At 42.0% G+C, this 14,257-nt stretch overlaps 3 protein-coding genes across 3 annotated transcripts; 2 read left to right on the forward strand and 1 right to left on the reverse strand.

Moving 5' to 3' along the window:
- Positions 1 to 1,892: 1,892 nt before the first annotated feature.
- On the forward strand, positions 1,893 to 4,122 carry BJ212DRAFT_1479593 (uncharacterized protein; the record flags this gene model as incomplete). Its single annotated transcript, XM_041339919.1, has 10 exons — positions 1,893 to 2,009; positions 2,062 to 2,093; positions 2,225 to 2,518; positions 2,579 to 2,975; positions 3,021 to 3,128; positions 3,186 to 3,468; positions 3,518 to 3,633; positions 3,693 to 3,891; positions 3,943 to 4,063; positions 4,113 to 4,122. The coding sequence occupies 10 exons, from the start codon at positions 1,893 to 1,895 to the stop codon at positions 4,120 to 4,122; spliced, it is 1,677 nt and encodes a 558-aa protein (XP_041194464.1).
- A 2,547-nt stretch (positions 4,123 to 6,669) lies between these two features.
- BJ212DRAFT_1298668 (uncharacterized protein) lies at positions 6,670 to 7,959 on the forward strand (the record flags this gene model as incomplete). Its single annotated transcript, XM_041332728.1, has 7 exons — positions 6,670 to 6,750; positions 6,838 to 6,893; positions 6,960 to 7,009; positions 7,062 to 7,110; positions 7,322 to 7,632; positions 7,808 to 7,830; positions 7,945 to 7,959. 7 exons carry the CDS (start codon positions 6,670 to 6,672, stop codon positions 7,957 to 7,959), a joined length of 585 nt encoding a protein of 194 aa, XP_041194465.1.
- A 2,896-nt stretch (positions 7,960 to 10,855) lies between these two features.
- Positions 10,856 to 11,014, reverse strand: BJ212DRAFT_1233323 (uncharacterized protein; the record flags this gene model as incomplete). Its single annotated transcript, XM_041329516.1, has 1 exon — positions 10,856 to 11,014. A coding segment is annotated over one exon (159 nt), but the record flags the coding sequence as incomplete, so codon positions are not given.
- Between the last annotated feature and the right edge of the window lie 3,243 nt (positions 11,015 to 14,257).

The raw sequence follows: 14,257 nt of genomic DNA on the forward strand, positions 1-14,257 counted from the left end.
GAAAGGCAAGACTCCAGCCTAGGGAAGCAATCCCTAGACTTGGGATAGAGACATAGGGGACAAATCCAAAGGTCCGGAATTCTGGCCTAGGGAATCCTTCCCTAGGCCTTATGGAAAAGGATGAGACTCAGATGGACTGGAGTCTGGAAGATGATTGGGCAGATCTAAGGTGATATTCAGACTGAGGACTCTACAGGAGTTGTACAGGGGTTATATACTAGAGGATATCCAAGAGGATCAGTAAACAATGGAGTAAGGCTATGTACAAGCATGTGGAAATACATTGGTAAGTAAGACGGAACATAAGTAAATAAACTTGGAGATGAAACTAGTACAAGGATCAATCAGCAAGATGGAAACAGAGATAACCAAGAACCAGAAAGGCAGAGATGCCTAAATGGGGATAGGCCCAGGATCTCGGACAAAGGGTGGGAATAGGTCCAGAGATCTGGGGATCCAGAAGGCAGGGCGGAAACAGGACTGAGACATGTGAGGTGGTGGATGTAGTCTGGAATCCAAGAGGAGGTAAAGTCCAGATGTCTTACTGGACAGAATGTGCATAGGGTGGACAGGATAGGGAATCCAGGAATGAGTCAGATATGAGATCTGGAAATAGGTCCGGAAAGCATGGGAATATGATGGGATCTATGTCTGACATATGGGATGTGACAGTCCATCATTAGATGATAGTATGTCATATCCCACAATCCGGACCCACATTCCATCATATTCCCATGCCTTCCAAGCCTACATCCAGACCCCACTTCATATCCAACTCATTCCAGATCCCCTTCCACTGTGTGCTCCACACCTCAGCAGGATCAACTATGCTCTGGATTTACCCCTGAGCTCTGGACCTTTGGACCTCCTATCCTTCCATCCTGTTTCCTGTAGAAGTATTACCTTGCAGTGGGAACTCTCCTGAACACTTCCTGCATTCCTCCGGAACTCTCCCACACTCCTCTGGACGTTCCCTGTGCTGCTCTGGAAGTCCTCCAGACTTTGTTGGACCATCATTGGACTTCCTCTGAAATGAAGGGCACATACTCAGGTAAGGGGCACAGCATACAAGCTGAGGCCAAGCCCCTCTGAGTCAGTCTCTCTCTCCTTTGAGCAACATGGTTCTTAACATAGTATCAACAAGGTTGCAAAGCATAACAAGATTGCAGACAAAGCCATCATCAGATTCACTCGTTTCAACCTGATCCAATATTATAACCACCTTGAGTTTGGTAAATGGAACAATCAACCTTTGGTTGACTTGCAAGTGCAGTCCCTTCATCAATCATTTCTTGAAAATGGGGCTGACTGCTTCAATCCCATCCATGCAATGTGACTGGAAAACCACCTTTGCTGGTGCTTCAATATGATCCCATACAACTCTGATAAGGGCAAGAATGGGGACACTGAGATGTATCAATGGCTTAAGCAAGCACATCCAGTACTGGATGTGATTTCCAGCCCACTCCAGGAGGCTCTGAATGATGCCTATGAGAAACACCTTGGGAGCAACACTCCCACATCCTACTGATTCAGCAACACAAATGAAGATGTGTGGTCAAAGGCCTATCTGCTGTACAAGTTTATGTAATCTCTGCCATGAAAGACTATGTCCAAGACAAGCAGATAATGAAGGACCTGCCTGGTGATGTTCAAACAGCACTGGAAGGCTGTGTAGCCAAGGCAGCCCTTGTGCTTGGCTGAAGTGATGATGTACATGCTGACTTCAGCCATTTTCTGCTGCTGTCTTGCTCTGTCATTACCACTCTCATCTGGAATTTACACATAATTGAGAGGTCTATTTTCAAGGTGCATATATCCTGTGGGTAGATATTTCAGTGCAGTCTGAAGAAGTTGCTTATGTTTCTGCTTGGTTCTCACCATTTCTATATATGGCAAAGGCCCATGGGAAAGACTGGAACCCTGGGTCAGCCTCTGCTGAAATGATTTGGGCAGTCATGACCCATTCTGACTATGATCCTGAACAGTGTGGGGGCACTGTTGCTGAGGTATGTTTAATGATGTTTCTAGTATTACCTGATGATTTATGCATTTATACAGATTGTATCTTCGATCTTCGAGATGTTCCCTGAGTTCCTCAACATGGGAGGGCAGATAGCAAACATCAACATGCCTCATTGAGTCACATAGCAGTGAGAGCTGCAGTTGGCATTTGGAATTGCAGATGGGGGAAAGAGTTCTAGAAGAAGTGGCACTGATGCAGCAAAGGGCAAGAAAAAGGCAAGAAAGGCAAGAAAGGCAGTGATGAAGATGGTGATAAGGATGACAGTAGCCCTTCATCAAGTGATAAAGAGACTGACAGCAATCAGGAGCATGATAATAATGAGGATGGTGAAGAGGCTGAGGAAGGGACCAACTTGTGCACCTTGTGGTTACTCTGGAAGGAGCACCTTCAAAAGGATGCAGCACACATAGATAGCCTTCATGTGGAGGTGCTCAATGCACAAAAGCTTTTCAATGGTGCAATGAAGCTGACATCCATAAAGCACAATACCTTGTATGAACCATGGTCTTGACAGTCAAACATCTTGATGGGTGTTGGTGACAACATATTCAGGGGACAGAACTTTGTCCCTTTCTACACATATGAGTGGTCTGCTGCAACAGGTGGAACAAGAGCATGCTGCTTGCATATTCTTGCCTGCATTGCAATCATGGAGCAGACAATCATCAATACATACCAGATTGGCTTGCTGGATGACAGTAGTGGAGGTGCAGCTGCCATTTGTCTCACAATCAAGGACAACACCAAGAATTATCGAGTTGCCTGTCCAATCTTGAGGAAGAAGCAGAAGCAGAAAGGCAGGGGACTTGAAGGCATCAAAAAAGTTACACAGCTAGTGCCAGAGCATGTGAACCTGACGTGGCCTGACCAAATTGATATTGCAGCAATATCACAGGTTGACTTTAAATTAGAGGTCAAGCTTGGGTCACAAAAGCATGATCTTCTAGTGGTCCATTAGACTCATCAAGCACAGAATATCATTGATCTTGTACAGCACAGCTGCATTGCCTGGGAGGATATTACAGGTGTTGCAGAGACACACAAATGCCCCCCCCCCCCCCTTTGTCCTGAAGTTCAGGGAGTGTTAGAGGTACTCATTAAGGTAAGTATATTCACATAGAGTGACATTCTCTCATGATTCACACACCACTACTCACAGGAGCTGAGCATTAATACCTACCATCAGCACCAGCCTTTGAAGGACAAGAAGATCTCTTTTGATGACAGCATCTCCCCAAGTGATCATCTCCATGTCCTACACAGAGCAGTAGAGAATGAGACAGCCATCTCCCACATTATGAGAAACAAGAAGTTTTTGGTACCATCACAAAGGGATAAGCTCATGCTGCTGGAGGCAGAGGCAAGAACCTGCCAGAGACATTGGGAATGTGCTAGGGAGCATGATAAGAAGGAAGAACTTTTGGATGCAAACAAAAGTCCAGGTAAGTGAGTTGTTCAGATTGTTGTATAATTACTTACATGTGATGTCAGATGGCAATAGTGCTAGGAGCACACCTGTCCAGTCTGACATAGATAACCAAGCAGGTACTAAGACACGTTGTTTGCCAGCTCCAATACAATGTTCAGCAGCAATGATAACAACTGCTGTGGGTCTCTGCATCCATCCAGCATATCCCTATCCATCTGTCCAACATGATGCTTGTAGGGATGCAGGGGGTATGGGCCCCACCTCAGACATGACCACTTGATGCCACCCACTTTGGATGTTGATCTCACTTTGGATGCCAACCTCACTTTGGATGCTGACCCCACTTTGGATGTCAACCTCACTGTGGACGTGGCTCCCACCTTGAAGAAGCACCAAGCCTCCCACTCAGTATCTTCAACTGACTCTTATGGTGGCTGTAAGTATCATCTCTATGAAACACCAATACAAGCACTTACACCTCCTATAGATATCACTAATGGGAAACCTGACAGAAAGCGCAGGCAGCTTAGTGAAGACAATGCCAGTTTACCTGGCAATACACACTTCCAGTTTCAAGAGGATGATGAATCAATATTCTCCAAATTGGTGTAAGCAAAGTCTTATATATATACAAGCAGTGCACTCACCTGCAGACAGTCCATCCTGATTTGTTATAGCAATAAAGCCTTGTAAACTACATTTGCAGTCTGCCTTTTCTCATTTGACACTAACCACAACATTCTAATATCACCACACTTTCGTACTCTCAATAGTGCAGTGTACAGCTGACCATGTGCAAATACATCAGTGCAAAGGTCAAGCACAGCTCATTGGAGAGTTAGACCCTGCGAGCCATTGAACGTCATTGCATACAGTGGCTCAAAAAACTGTCTGCATGTTTTGACATTTTTCACTATCTATGATATTGTGTGAGAACAAACAAATGGCTCAAGGACATGCTTATACCACATTGTAGTATGGCTTCAGGGCTTTCATTTGAGCCTACACCGTAGGAATCGGTGGAGATATGGTGGAGACATAAGGCTTATAAAATGATGACTCATGTGGACAGTTTTTTGAGTGTATATTAAAACTATATAAATCATTATTTATGACACCACAAAAATCATGCCACTATTATATAAATTATGAAGTGGTGTCATTATGTTATTTTATGACTATATCTAACTATATAAACCAGAATATCTCATGTATCATAGTCATAATCACCATGAAAGCCATCTCCTCTGCTCAAAGAGATAATATCCTCTCTCTGTCTTATGCTGGCCTCTCTGCTTGCCAAATTTCCTCTAGAACTGGAGTATGCAAGTCCACTGTGGCCAAGTTTATCAAAGAAAGCCACCCAGACAAGGAAAACTCTTGTGGAGGACATCCATCCAAGCTTACCTCTACTGACAAAAGGGCTATTATCCAACATATCACTACAGGAAAGGCTGATAATGCTGTCCAAGCCACCCATTATATCAATTCCACCATCATTACCCCTGTCTCTTCACAAACTGTGAGGAATGTTCTCAAGGCAGTAACAAAGAAGAAAAAGCCTCTTCTCTCCATCAAACATAGGTAGAGAAGACTAGCCTTTGCCTTAGCTCATCAACACTGGACTGTAGAGGACTGGAAGCATGTTATATGGTCAGATGAGACCAAAATCAATAGGATTGGGTCAGATGGGAAGGTATATGTATGGAAAAAAAAAAGGGAGATGGCCTAACAGACAGAGAGGTTAATGGGACTGTCAAGTTTGGAGGAGGTTCTTTAATGGTATGGGGCTGTATGGGATGGAATGGTGTGGGAATGCTTGCTGAGGTTGAGGGGAAGATGAATGCTGAGCAGTATGTGGACATTTTAAATGACCACTTGCTGCCTAGCTTGGCAGAATCAGGGATTGATGAAGAAGATATCATTTTCCAACAGGATAATGATCCCAAGCACACATCCAGAAGAGCTAAGGAATGGTTTGAAGAACATAACATCAATGTTTTTGACTGGCCAGCACAGTCTCCTGATGTCAATGTCATTGAACATCTCTGGGGAACACTTAAGAAAAAGCTTCAAGCCTATGAAAACCCCCCTAAAGGAGTATGGGAGCTTTGGGAGAGAGTAGCAGTGGAATGGGGGAAGATCACAGCTGAGGATTGCCAGAAATTAATTGAGAGTATGCCTAGAAGGATAGAGGCTGTAATTAAAGCCAAGGGAGGTCATACAAAATACTAGAATACCTGGTTATTATTGTAAAATACTTGAGTCAAAAAACTGTCTGCATGAGTTACCATTTTGTGAGCCTTGTATCTCCACCATATCTCCACCGATTCCCACGGTGTAGGGCTCAAATGAAAGCCCTGAAGCCATACTACAATGTGGTATAACCATGTCCTTGAGCCATTTGTTCGTTCTCACACAATATCATAGATCCTGTTGGACTACATTGACAGCAAGGCTGAAGACTTTCATGGGTTAATATCTTTGAATGAGATGCTTATACAGATATGTGAGACACTCCCTGTACTGTTCGATCAATCTGACGACCTCAATCATGCGCTGTTCATCGTCGCTATGAAAGTGTTATGTGATATCAGTAGTTATATAGATGTGATATCTGCACTGCTAGCTAATGATAATGCAATGTGCAGGAGGGGTGATGTCCTAGGGGTAAAGTGAACCAAGCACAAGGAAAAAAAACCAAGAGTGGTTACCTAAATAATGTTACATTCACATGTCATCTGCAAGGAGAGTTTTGAAATGCACATTGTTTTACATTGTAAGGCCTTCATGATTTTCCCCATTCATTACTGCAGCTAGGATGCCACCCATCTTACATGGCATTGTAATATCTATTCCATTTCAGGTAAGCGACAATACCAATACCAATATTCAGGCTCATCTGTGCTTCTTAGGGGCTTCAAAAATTTACTTCACCTTGAGGGCTTTTTTAATTTCATTGATGACACACAATGGTGTTTCTAAATTGACAATATGGTTGTTTAAACAGGGCCCTGGACTTGCCTGCATTTCAAACATGTGTGAATTAAGTCATTCATTATATTCATTGTTGGATCTAATATTTTTTATAGTTTGATTGCCATCCATGCACCATAGCTCTGCCATTACTCCCAAACCAACTCTATAGGTTGTGTCAGCATTAAATTATTGTGTGAATATCCCCATAATTGCTTTTCTGCCCAGCATTTTCAACATGTCAAATATTGCTCTTTCTTCATCTGACACAGCTTTGAACCTCAATGTTCTTGGCATTGCACACAATGAGAGCAACCTTGTATGTTGGTTCCAGGTGAAGGGATGTGAAAGTGTCAGTGCACTTACATATCATTTTCATAGCCTTCTCTCATGACTTCACATTCAGCTCCCAGACTTGCTCTTTACCACAGCTTCTGTGCTGTTTGGATTGGAATACCTTAAGTGAGGAGGGCATTTTTTGATGGAGGAGTGAATGGATCGGGCACAACTAGAAGTCTCATTGTTCAGTAACACTATAGCAAACTTGTGTGAAGAGCTGAATGGTAGATGTCACCCAAGTGAGCTATGTTGTTCAAAGAATCATTCACAACACTCTAAATTTGTTCATAGCACCATCTGGTGTTAATCCAGAGAAACTGGTCACACCCAATGCTGTTTGGTATGCAGGTCAATGCCAAGCATCTGCCTCAGTCAATTTTGATTACTTCCAACCTAAAGGCCATTCAAGAAAAATGCCATGCATGGCTCCGCATGTCGTCACAGTCTCAGGATACCATGCAAGATTCTAATGCCAGCCAAATACTTCTTGATTTCCCAGTAACTCTACAATACCCCTGTCCCTATGACCATGTTCTATGGGAATGTGCTAGTTATATTACAAAGGCCTGGAATTCTGATGCTGTACAACCCAATAATCAGCTTATTCCCCTACCTCATGTGATGAAAGCTTGGGTCAATAATTTCACATATCATGCATTTATGAGCACCTCATTGGTGGAAGCCAATGGGCCTTCATGCTTTGACTGCAGCAATAGCTTCACAACAAAGGAGCTTAAATCACTAGAGGTGCTCAAGTCTGATTTTCACATTCTGGACTTGAAGAAGCAATATGCACAGTCCAAAGTCAACATGTTGTCTGAAGCCATCATGTGCATTGCTGAGTTCCATGGCAATGATAATAGTGAGCATGCAGCTTCTTCAAGCTTCCTCACACTGAGATGATTGTAGGCTGGGCTTCTGAAAGTGATGACATTGATGATTCAGATTTTCATCATGTTGGATTTGATGATTGGATGTCAACCTCATCCATGTCTTCCAGTTTGTCCCCATGATACTTACTTGGAGTTGTATCCCAGGTTGTAGTAGTTTCACTCCTAGTGTAAGTTTGTGTCATACCACTTTCATGCTGACATTAATCTTATATGAGTTAGTTGTACAATGGACTTCATTTATGTTATTTCTGTTCTTTTTTATCACTATGATCACCAATTAGGATCTGTCTGCATGAAATGTCAGTAAAGCTTTTTGGCCTTGAATACCTGTAACAACCAGTGAATATACACACCTGTTCACCCTACCTCCAAGTCATTGCTAGCAACCATGCAGGAGGGAGTGAGACCTTGGGACTTTGGCAAGACCAGTTTACTCATTCCAGTTCATACTACGACACTTATACTTACAGTCATGCCACCATGTACTGCCAGTAATAAAATGAAAAACAAAAACTTGTATCTCACTTGTATGGCACTCTAATAATATTGATCAGCTAGTTGCAAAGTATGGAAGGTTCAATTGTCATGCTGTTGTCCCATCCAAAATACATATCAATATTATATCTCCCTTGTATAATCATATCTTCTGTCATACATGTGATAATATCATCCATTTCAAAAGCTTAGCATATAATTATGTGTTTGGATGCCAGCCAATTATAATGGTTGGCAGGTTCCATTGTCACATTGCTGTAGACTTATAATACAAGCATCAAAATTATATCTTACTTATATAATCATATCCTCAGTTGTACATGTGAAAATGTCATATATTTCAAAAGCTTAGCATATAATAATGTGTTTTGAGGCCAGCCAATTATAATGGTTGGAAGGTCCTGTTATCACACTGCTATCAGCCTATAATGCACATATCAGAATTATACCACCCTTGTAAAATCATATCTCATGTTGTATATGTGTGACACCATGATAAAGATATCTAAGGGCCTGGACAGCTGCATTTATTTCTCAGTTTATTTTGCAGTTTATTTTTTTTATAACAATATGTACAAACAACCATGACAAGGTTGGCATATCATGCACTGTATGACATCACACCAAGGCTGAAATGCCTCCAGCTAATGAAATTCAGCAGTTCCATATGTTGCCGATGGCAGCCACAATGATCACTCAACTTATTATGGGCCTTATAATTGCATATATGACTCCTTTTCTTGAAAGACAGCCCTACCATACATCAGTACTCACTGGACATGCATGGGTGCAAGAACTCATCAATGGACACCCTGACTGGATCAAAGCTGAGCTTGGAATGAGGAAACACATCTTCCATGTGCTTGTACATGAGCTTTGGACCTGTGGGATATGTAACTTGAAATATATTCTGCTTGATGAGCAAGTCACTATATTTCTCTATACATGTGTGACTGGGCTTTCAAGCTGTCATGTCACAGAACATTTTCAGCACTCCCACACAACAACACAGAAGTATGTCCATACTATTGCAAGATATTCACTGTCTCACATGCCACATCAGATATTTCAAGAAAGTCCTGCTCACTCTGTCTTTGGCTCCCTTCTACAACAAATTCATCTATCTACCGCAGGAGGATGCACCTATTCCACCAGAAATATCTGGGAACCTGAAATTCTTTCCACACTTTGAAGGGGTGCTTGGAGCCATGGACAGTACACACATTGCATGTTATCCATCCACAGCAGAAAGGCAGCCATCTTGAAACCAAAAAGGTTTTGTCAGCCAAAATTGTCTTGCATGCTGTTCATTTGATCTTTGGTTCCAGTATGTGCTCAGTGGTTGGGATGGATTGACCTTGGACTCAACTCTATATAATAATGTATGTCTTACTGACCTATACATTCTGCAAGGAAGATACTACCTTGCAGATGCTGGGTTCAGAATATGCTACTCACTTCTCATTCCATACTGAAGTGTTCGGTACCACTTGGCTGAGTGGGGTCGAGCTGCTGTTCACTCAAACTATTGATTTTCTCATGAATGGCAGGCCAAAGGATTCAAAAGAAATATACAACCTTCAGCATGCTCAGGCTCAAAATGTGATTGAGTGAATATTTGGTGTTCTCAAGAGGTGGTTCATGATACTTGTACATCCACCAGAATATAGCATGTCAACACAAGCCCAAATTCCCCCAGCACTTTGCGCCATTCACAACTTCATCTGAATTTTCAATCCAAAGGAAATAGAAGAATTTGCCGTCAAGGATCTTGTGGACCTTGATCCAGGTGAGCCAAGGGGTGATCATGCTGAAAGACCAGCAGGCCATACTGAAAGGCAAAAGGTGACAGAGGACAGAGATCATATTGTAGATGCTATGTGGAGAGACCATCATAGAGTGTGTTGCACCTGTCAGGACACAACAGGATGAGTACACAATGCCTATACTACCTAGATACTCTACTTGTTGATATATTTGATCTTGCAGTCAACAAAAGACCTCCTTGGCCCTTCATCGGACATGACCATATATGCATCAGCAGCACTGACATCCACCTGAAAAGCTTCAATAAGTGTGACCATGCTATCATCGTCAAGATGAGTTTCTAGAAGTTGAGCATGTCACATTGCTGTCTGCTTGCACTGAGGTGATAAGGCAATAGCTGATTTTTCTGATTGTTTTGCTACATGAAAGACATCAGTGAACTCTGAAAATCAATCATTTATTGCATAGAGTGCATTGGCTGATCCACTGGCATGCTGATATTTCAATTGCAGACCAGAAAGACAAGACTCAGAAGGGGTAAGAGATGGAGTCAAAGACACAGCCACAAATTTTCATTTTGAAGGAGGAGGAGGTGAGGAGTGACTCTGCAGTGCTTCTTGCCAGGTGTGGGAGAGGGCATAGGTGAAGCCATTGGTGCTACAGGATACAACTTCAGACAATCTGTGCATTGAAATCCAGATGTCCTACAAAGGAATGAGAACTAAGCCCTAAAACAACATCATGTGATACTTACCCAGCAGAAACGATGTGGTTGGGATCAAGGGACACAATGAATGCAGCAATCAAAGTGTGCCACTTTGTGATGGCTTGTGTAGTACATGTTGCACTGGTGGGTATGGTTAAGTTGCATCTGACACATGATGAGTGGCATGTATCAAGGCAGTAAATATAAGGGGCTAATTACCTAGCATCATTCACAAGCTCCCAGCTAAATACAGCAGGGCTGTTGAAATAGCATAATACAATCACCTTGGTGTAAGCCTGGAATGCAGTCAAGATATTATCATTCATGTAGAAATCATTGTGGTTCTGAAGTCCAAACTGCCAGATGTATAGATCCATACCGCCTATAAGAATGACAATTTGTCCAATGTTTGATCAAGCATCAAGTGTAGTGTTGCACGGTAAAGTGACAGATGTAAGCAGATCAGGTGGTCCACTTATCACTGTGTTAGGTACTGCATTCCAGTTATTTGTTAGTGACATGATAACATATACAGTGACTTGCAAAACCATTACAATGTTTGGTACTTTTTCAGTGTACACAATATAGTGCCTATGCACATGGGAATCATGCTTAGTGTTGGTGGGGGCATGTGAACTACAAACCCTTGGCTACAGACTGACACTTGGATCACGTGATTTGGCCAAGGGGATGTGAAGATATGCCTATTTTAAGACAGAGATACTATTATAACAGTTTTGCAGCTGTTGATATAGATGGTGGGATCTCAGTCAAATCAGAGGATGGTTACTGTTATTTGCTTATACAAATAAAAATATACATAAAAATATTATGTCTGGGTTTGAAATTGCTCCCACACTTCTTTATTTTTAATCATTACCACCATGGAATCCCCCTCTACTACTCAAAAGAATACCATTCTTTTTTAGCTTAATGCTGGTCATTCTATTCACTCTATTGCCTCCACAACTGGTGTCAGCACTACTACTATCTCCAAGCTTCATTAAAAAGAGTGTTCCTACTTGCAAGAGTTGACTGGTGGACATTCAACCAAGCTTTCCTCAGTCAATATTTGTCATCCTATTTGTTTCATCTTCACTCAGCAAGCAGAAACTGCTATCCAAGTGCTCAAATCTTTTTCAAATATTGTCAATTAGCCCCTAACCCAAGTACCACTTGCTGCTACCTGAAAGAGCTGGGATGAGGGCTGTAGTCAAGTCCAAACACTCTCTACTTTCTGCCAAATATTGCAAAGCACACTTGGACTTTGCCTATACTCACAAAAATTGGACTTTGGAGGACTGGAAGTTGGTCATATGGTCTGATGAAACCAAAATTAATCACCTAGGGTCAGATGGTTGCAAATGGGCTTGGAAAAAGTCAGGAGAGAGGCATAGTGACAGATTGGTATAAGAAACTATCAAGTTTAATGGAAGTTCTGTGATGATATGGGGCTGTATGACCTGTGAAGAAGTTGGCTATGCTGCTAAGATTGATGGTAGAATGGGTGGAGATCTTTACCTTCAAATTTTGAAGGATAAACTTCAGAATTTCCTGGAGTTTTATAATCTTAATGCTTCTGATGTCATCTGTTAGCAAGACAATGACCCTAAGCATACCTGCAAAAAGGTCAAGAAGTGATTAGATGGGCAGGAATTTAGGACTATGGTGTTGTCTGCACAATCTCCTGACCTTAACCCATTGGAATATCTCTGGGATCTTGTCAAAAGGGGACTTGCAGAGTATGAGCATCCCCCTAAGGAAATAGTAGCAATGGTTGGGAATAAAGATCCATGGGAGCAATGTCACACTCAAACATAATATTTTTATGTATATTTTTATTTGTATAAGCAAATAACAGTAACCATCCTCTGATTTGACTGAGATCCCACCATCTATATCAACAGCTGCAAAACTGTTATAATAGTATCTGTCTTAAAATAGGCATATCTTCACATCCCCTTGGTCAAATCACGTGATCCAAGTGTCAGTCTGTAGCCAAGGGTTTGTAGTTAACACACCCCCACCAACACTAAGCATGATTCCCATGTGCATAGGTGCTATATTGTGTACACTGAAAAAACATTGTAACAGTTTTGCAAGTCACTGTAGACCTTATTGTTCTGCTACCTGGACTATCATATTAAGTTTCTGCAGTCCATTCAGTCCATCATTGATTGTAGTGGGGCCATTCTGGACCAGCTGAAACCATGTTCCAGTCACAGGAATGTTTTCCTCAATGATTGAGTGGGGTGCTCAGAAAGATTGTGCAAGACAGAAAGGAATACACAAATATCAATGTCGAGGGATGCATCAGTTCGCTACAATGACTGCTTCTGTCACTCAAAGGATGTGAGGTAGGAAAGACTTCATCAATGACATGAAAAGGCCAGTTTTATTAGTGCCAGGTGTTGCACTTAATCCTGGACAGAGATACTTTTGAGAAGAAGAATGTGGATGATGAATACAGCAAGTAGCAACAGCTGAATATCACTCTTGAATGCTGAGAGATATGACAATCCTACATACTTCAAGGTCACAGAGGTTGAAGAAAGAGAGGGACCTTTCCCAAGGACAGAGCTGCAAACTTGATCATATGACCCTTGTTCTTGACTAGCAAGAATGCACCTGGCAGCAACACCCACAGATAGGATTGCCTTTGGGAAATGCCCTCAACAGCCTAAGTGAAGTTTTGATTCAAAGATGAAAGTTAATATCTGTAGGATAATTAACAATCAGAAAAGAAACAGGATGGAAGACATGGCATGACCTTGGTGTTCCTGAAATCAGCACCCTGAAGCAGTGCCATTGCCAAGCTGCTAGCCAGCAAATTGTCCCCCAACTCCTTCCTTCAGTGTACCACCAGTCATTGACCATGACAAACATTAGCTGTATGGGAGTGAGAATAAATTATCATATCTTGTGTGAATTCTACCTTTGTTTGAACATGATAATCGACCCAATTTTTATCAGAGACTTACAAAAAAGAGTGTATTCACCAAATCCAATGACTGGAGATGCTTGTATAAGAGTCTCCTGGCCAGGGCTCAAGATGCAACAGTAAACTCTGACTCGCCCGCTCACAGTACTATGTGTCAGTTAACTAAGACATGGTCAATAAGATAGACTCAGATGGTGAGATGGACAAGCAGCCTCACCAGTAAAGAAAATGATATTGAAGTTTGTTGATTGAGCCTGAAAGTTCTGTAGTATGCATTCTAGCGAATAGATCACATGAATGATCTGAAATGATGGGTCTTTGATAGCACCATTGTCGAAGTCATGCCAGAGAAAACTGTCTGCACTAGAGTCCAATGACACACCATCATCCTTGGCTAGTGCAAGCAGATGATCATCAAGCACAGTTTGGAGTAAGGAGTGCCCTGAGACACAAATGAACTGTCTTGAAGGTAAGACAATCAACAAGTTAAACAAGTACTGTCAATGACAAAAGGTTCTGCACCAGCATAATCTCTGATTATATCCATCTAGTGCACATTCCTACTTGCAGGCGCATACCACGTTGAATCAATCCAGTTCAAAGCTTTGGTGACAGTGCATAATTTTGACAGTTTGGAGTCCTAAATATTCCAAGCATCAGGAACAGTCTTCACCCCTGTAGATGT

This window comes from Suillus subaureus (genome assembly GCF_016647635.1).
Source record: "Suillus subaureus strain MN1 chromosome Unknown BJ212scaffold_11, whole genome shotgun sequence".
NCBI classification, from domain to species: domain Eukaryota; kingdom Fungi; phylum Basidiomycota; class Agaricomycetes; order Boletales; family Suillaceae; genus Suillus; species Suillus subaureus.